Source organism: Centroberyx affinis, unplaced genomic scaffold (assembly GCF_046629955.1).
Source record: "Centroberyx affinis isolate AG114_WGS23_722 - 3 ecotype Tasmania unplaced genomic scaffold, CSIRO-AGI_Caff_v1 ptg006788l_1, whole genome shotgun sequence".
Classification (NCBI taxonomy): domain Eukaryota; kingdom Metazoa; phylum Chordata; class Actinopteri; order Beryciformes; family Berycidae; genus Centroberyx; species Centroberyx affinis.
The window spans coordinates 49,058-55,236 of NW_027283443.1; the positions used below are offsets into that span (position 1 = coordinate 49,058).

The window sequence follows — 6,179 nt, forward strand, 5'->3', positions numbered from 1 at the left end:
GAAACCTCAAATACTTCTTCTCCTGGTCTCCTTCCCCTGGTTACCGCTCATTGTACCGCGTCTAGACCTTTTATAAGCATAAAAACAAACTCTTTCCCACAGATTTGGCCAAGGACCGACAGGAAGAAAGGAAAGGAGCGGTTTCAGCCGCTTATTCTCTCCGGAGGGACTTTCATTGTCTTGAAGTGTTTGTTAATCATACACTGATGCCAGACGTTTTCCCTGAACTTTTGACTTTATAACTGGACTCCGGTCACACTCTCTACAGACACCATGACTGCGATCAGTGTCAAGGTAAGCCGATTTACTTCTAATTTCATAACTGTACGACCTTGTAATGCTAATAACCGCAAAACTGGTTTTCACATTTGCAGCACAAATTGATATTCAAACTTATTCAAACCAAACCGTAGGGGGATGTGCGATGGGAAACGGGTTTTTTTTTTTAATTTAAAAAGTCTACATTAGTTGGCCCAAGATAAATTTGCATGTAAACGGTCTGGTAATGGGAGTTATAACTGCATGTTGTAGTGTTTTAGCTCACAGCAGCATAATTAGTTTTGTTCTGATACATTCTCTCCCTGAGTGCAAAAGCCTGGTGAAAGACATAACGTTTCATTACAAAGACCAGTGATTCTCAGCCTTTTTCATATCAACGACCCCTAATTTAGTCCACATTAGGGCCACAGACCCCCATTTGATGAGATTTTGTCTCTCTGACCGAAATCTGAAAATATTTTTATTGTTAGATTTGATTTTGTCCAGAATTCCATGACTGTCTGTATTGTAGGTAGAGAGATAACAGTGAAACTATGATCAAAACAGTCATTCTTCTACATTCTCTAACTGTGTTAACTTATTGTAAATGAAATAATGCTGAAGTTTAACAATTCATTGATTTGCTGGGGACGCCCTGGAACCCCCTCCAGGACCCCTGGTGGTCCCCGGACCCCACCTTGAGAAACACTGACACTGACACTGCCCTATACCAAAATGTTTACTTTCGTGCTGCAATCACAACAAGGATGTTGTATTTTTTCCTGCACGACATGAGGAAGCATTCACAAAACGCCCTTAAGTGTTTTTCCTGCTGCATAAAGCAGTATTGGGTTATTGCCTGTAACTTAGCAGTGTTTTAGTTAAAATGACCAAAACGGACTAAATTTGATGCTTGCTGCTGCAACTCCATTAATTTAGATGTTAAGCGTTTACCACGCTTTTCTGGTGAGTGTGAGTTTATCAAGGTCTGAAAGAGGAAGTGTGTCTCAAGGAGATTTATTGACGTTTTCTTTTCATAGATCTGTATTGTTGCACTCATTGGGGGCATCAGAGCCTATGTTGGATCTGTGTTGAATAATGTTTGTCAACAACTTACATACAAATGTTCATGTTTGCTTTCTTGACCAGTTCCTCCTCGATCAGTGGCGTCCAACCAGTTTTTCTGTACCACCCCAACCAGAGAGGGGGGTTAATCAGTGAAATCAGCTGCTGTAGTTAGTTGGAATGAAAACCTGCAGACTGTGTCCTAGATCAAGAGAATTTAACAGCAGGACTGCCTTTCTAAATGCCCTCATAAGTGATTTCACCAACAATATGTGAATATTAGTATGCTTTGCAAGCAAACCATTGATTCACAGGGGAAAGTGGATGAATTAACTGCTTACTGCCAATTGAAAGAGGAACATGTGTGTCCCCCTGCTGAACTTTATTTTGATGAATAGAGATCATTTGGCAGCTCTTACTGAGATTAATCTCTTCCCTCTTGAACCTCTTGCATATACCGATATGATCACATCTATAGTTTGGTTTCGTGGTCATCCCGTGATTTTGGCAGCAGAGGGGAGTCAAAACAAATCTGATTCCCTGTCTGTAACTAGCTAAACATGATGGACTTGTCTGCACTCTTTACCTGCAATTTACCTTCTCTGGTGTTCAGTTCGCATAAACCTCTCCAAACATGCTTGGTGTGAATGCACCCTTGCAGAAAACAAATGTGAATGGGTAGAGGAAGGTTTTAAATTATGTTTTTTTTTTAATGCAAGAAGATAATGCCAGTGTCTTGAATCCTCCATGTCCATCTAGGTCAAGGGATGCTCTTCACCACAGAGGAAACCCCGCCCCCACTTCCTAGAAGTCCTGGTCCGCAGCCTGATCATCCTGTGCACGGCCCTGTCCGTCGTCCTCTCCTCCATAGCCGTGTGTGACGGCAACTGGCTTCAGACCTCCGGCGGACGCGTGTTTGGCCTGTGGCACTTCTGCAACACGGAGGCAGGCAACATGGAGACCGGAGCGAGCGCCGTTTCGGTCGGTCGCGATGCCAGGACAGCAGCCGGGGATCTGAGAAAGCCAGGCGTCCCTAACTGCACCACCCAGCTGGGTCAGTCTGGGGTGACTGGGGTGGAGGTGGGGCTGGGCCTGTGTCGCTTTGTGGTCTCCCTGGCCGTGGTAGCCGCCATCTTCGGTCTGGAGCTCCAGGTGATGTCCCAGGTGAGCGAGGGCCGGGACGCGGCTCGCCGATGGGTCCTGGGCTCGGTCCTGGTGCTGGTGGCGGCGTCCATGTCTGCGTCGGGCGTCGTCGCGTTCGTGGCTCTGCTCCGGGGGTTTGCGTCGCCGATGGGCTTCACCCTCGCCTTCTGGTGCCAGTTCACTGCAGTCTTCCTCTTCTTCCTCAATGGAATGGCAGCCCGCCACATCCATCATATGAAAGCGCCAGCTCCGCCTAGTGGCATCCTGGGGAAATGCTAGGGGTGATGCTTCTGATAAAACAAGACCTGAGGCGCATGGGAGTGAGTTGAAGTTCTTCCTAGAAGTTGATCTGGGTCAGTTTTATAAGTTCTTAACTAATGGTTAAAGTGATATTTTGCTTTGGTTGATTATTGGCATTTTTTTTAGCATGCATAGCTCCATCTCAGTTCGTGAGCAGGGTGGCGTAGTGATTAGGGAGACGTCCTTAAATTGGTTCAATCCCCGGTGACACTGAATCCCTACCAGCTGCAGGGGAGTGAAAAGGTGAAGCTGTTCCAGTGGTGGTTGCCTGTTCATAAACTCTTGTGGACATATGCATGCTGAAAGATAAAAATGTTCTGAAAAGTTGTTTTTAGAAACAGCAAAGTTAGCAAATTGCTGTTGGCTGAACTGGCTTCTAGACACTGATCCGGGGTCAGATTTACAATAATTGCTCACCATATGGGAAAGAATAAGAATGGAGGTCAGGGATGCTGACTCCAAGTCAGTGTTGAGGGGTCACTTCCTAGTTCTCCCTTGACTTTTGGTTGATAGAGAGTAGCCATCAATAGACATTAGTGCAATGGACAGTAATGAACATCTCTACTCATGGATCATTAACGTTAATGGTGATAGACTACCTAAGGGCATGTCTGTGTTCTGTGCTATATTCAAATGTGAAAACTTTCCTACAGCACTTTCTTTGTACATAAACTATTGTCTTTATTGGACTGACTGCACTGTTTCAAATATTATGTTCCTTAAGAGTTCAAATAAAACCTAAATCTTTACATTTTGTCCAGGTGCTTTGAATCTTTCTTATCCTCGTTGCGACAGAAGACGGTGACAAAGTACACCAGCTACCACACAAAATTGACTGGTAAATTTTGTCTGTAGCTGGTAAGTTTGTCTGTTCTGCCACTTTGGTATGTAACCCATGATGATTGGGACAAAGCATCTAGTTTGCTGCTAAAATAGTCAAGTTGGTTGGTGACTTTCAGGATGTTTCAGCATGATGTTTCTGTCCCAATGTTCAATTTTAAATATTGAAGTGACAAGCAGACTACTTATTGGCTTATTATAAATACTTAATTTAGGTAGCTGGCTTTTCAAGGTGGAACATTTTCATTCAAATGAAAATTGTCACACTGTGTGTGTGTGTGAGAGAGAGACAGAGGGAGAGAAGGTGGTTTATCATTTCCTTTTTCTGATACAGTTATCACCTGCACAATGACTTATTTTTTCTGTGCACATTTACATAATAAGGACAAAGATTGAAGGTCAATTGATAAGAGAAGGCTTGGCAATAGAAGTATCTCTCCTCTGTCCTGTAGTCCTATTCATTATCAGTAGACTATTACATCGGTGTGATTTTGTTTGATTCTTATGTAAATTTAGGACACCTACACTCAATAAGTGCCATTTCCAGACAGCCATGTCTCTAGTTTGGGACATGTATTTGAAGTTGACAAATCCAAACTAAATGTGAAATACAAAACGTACTCCTAAACAGCAGCGAGCGAGCGTTCCATCTAGATAACATGACTGAACTTTCCACCCAAGAAATTTATGACTGAGGAGGGCACAGTTTACTGATGCCATGTTACAAGACTTCTGGGTAATGAAGTCCTTGAAACAGTAGAAAATCCAGTTATCCCTGCTGCCACTTGGGACCGCCAAAACGCTTTAAAGAATGCACACTGTTCTCATAACAACACATATTTGGCTGGTTATGACTGTGGTGCAGTGTTTATTATCATCAAGTTCACACATCTCTCTTGGCAACTAAAATTAAACTAACTACTAACTTATACACAATTCAAGCAAAACATATCATGGTTAAACATCAATACAATAGACACACTAGTGAGTCAATAAATAACACAAAGCCAACAAGTGCACTATTATACTTTTCCTGTAAAATTTTACAATTGACAAGAGCAGATGGGTTTCTCATTCACTGGTGTGTTTGCATCATGTTTTAAAGGAATAGTTCACCCAAAAATTTAAATCCTGTCATCATCTCCTCCCCCTCATGCCAGGTGAAACTCAGGTGAAGTTTGTCCATATAACACACAGGGAGGCTGCAGCACAACTCCATAGCAGCCTTCTCCAAAACAACTGAAGTCAGTGGGGACCAGTTCTTCAGAGTTCCAAAAAGACCTACAGTATATTTACACCATCATTTAGTGCAAATCTTAACTACAGCTGACTGATTTGCAACAAATAATGGTGTATAGGTCTTTCTATTCACAGTGTGATTGTTTGTCTGTTTTTGTTTTGGAACTCTAAAGAACAGGTCCCCATTGACTTCAGTTGTTTTGGAGAAGGCTGCTGAAAATCCTGTCATCATCTCCTCCCCCTCATGCCAAATGAAACACAGGTGAAATTTGTTAGTCCATATAACACACAGGGAGGCTGCAGCACAACTTGGTAGCAGCCTTCTCCAAAACAACTGAAGTCAATGGGGACCAGTTCTTTAGAGCTCCAAAACAAAAACAGCCAAACAATCACACTGTGAATAGAAAGACCTATACACCATTATTTGTTGCTAATCGATCAGCTGTAGTTCAGATTTGCACTAAATGATGGTGTAAATATACTGTAGGTCTTTTTGGAACTCTGAAGAACTGGTCCCCACTGACTTCAGTTGTTTTGGAGAAGGCTGCTATGGAGTTGTGCTGCAGCCTCCCTGTGTGTTATATGGACAAACTTCACCTGTGTTTCAACTGGCATGAGGGGGAGGAGATGATGACAGGATTTTCATTTTTGGGTGAACTATTCCTTTAACTGTTTTTGAGAGACAACTTTCTGTCTTGGACTTGTCTTGGTCTCAGCTGTTACTGGACGTTGACTTGAATCCTTCCTATAAAAATGTATATTTTTACTGATCTTCGGTTCATTTTCTCCCCAGCACTACAAGCAATTTAGGGGATTCCACCTGTAGAAACCTGTGGATCTAATGGTCCCCAAACTTCTATGCATTGATTAGTTGGATGTTAAAGGATTTAGTATTGAGCTCCTGCAGAGAGATCTATGTCTCTGTTGACCCTTAAGAAACAGCCTGGAGAAGACCCTCCGTGGTTGAAATGCGTCGCGTGATTTATTTGTGCCTTGAGGATTAGATTTCTGAAGACGTACCACGTTTTACAAACCACTGTGTTGTCGTGTGTATGATTACTTCAGGAAAACCCTTATCGCTCTCTGTCTCTCTCTCGTTTGGGGTGATCATTAAGAAACTAGAATTATTTTGACATTTGAAAAGACTGTTTATCACCTATTTTGGTCTTGAATAGGAATACAACTTGGTCTTCTTGACCCCCTTTGGACGTGGTCTTGACTCAAACTCAACTCATCCTGGTCTTGAAACTGGCTTGTGCTCGACTTAAAGGATAAGGCTGGTGTTTTTTAATGCATTGCTTACCCTCAACAAATCCTATGAAAATAACAAAATC

General features: G+C 42.6%; 1 protein-coding gene across 1 annotated transcript; it reads left to right on the forward strand.

Moving 5' to 3' along the window:
• The first annotated feature begins 125 nt into the window (after nt 1-125).
• Nucleotides 126-3,460, forward strand: tmem37 (transmembrane protein 37). The gene is made up of 2 exons (XM_071513130.1): nt 126-294; nt 2,083-3,460. The coding sequence occupies exons 1-2, from the start codon at nt 274-276 to the stop codon at nt 2,743-2,745; spliced, it is 684 nt and encodes a 227-aa protein (XP_071369231.1). The 5' UTR covers nt 126-273; the 3' UTR covers nt 2,746-3,460.
• The last annotated feature ends 2,719 nt before the right edge of the window (nt 3,461-6,179 follow it).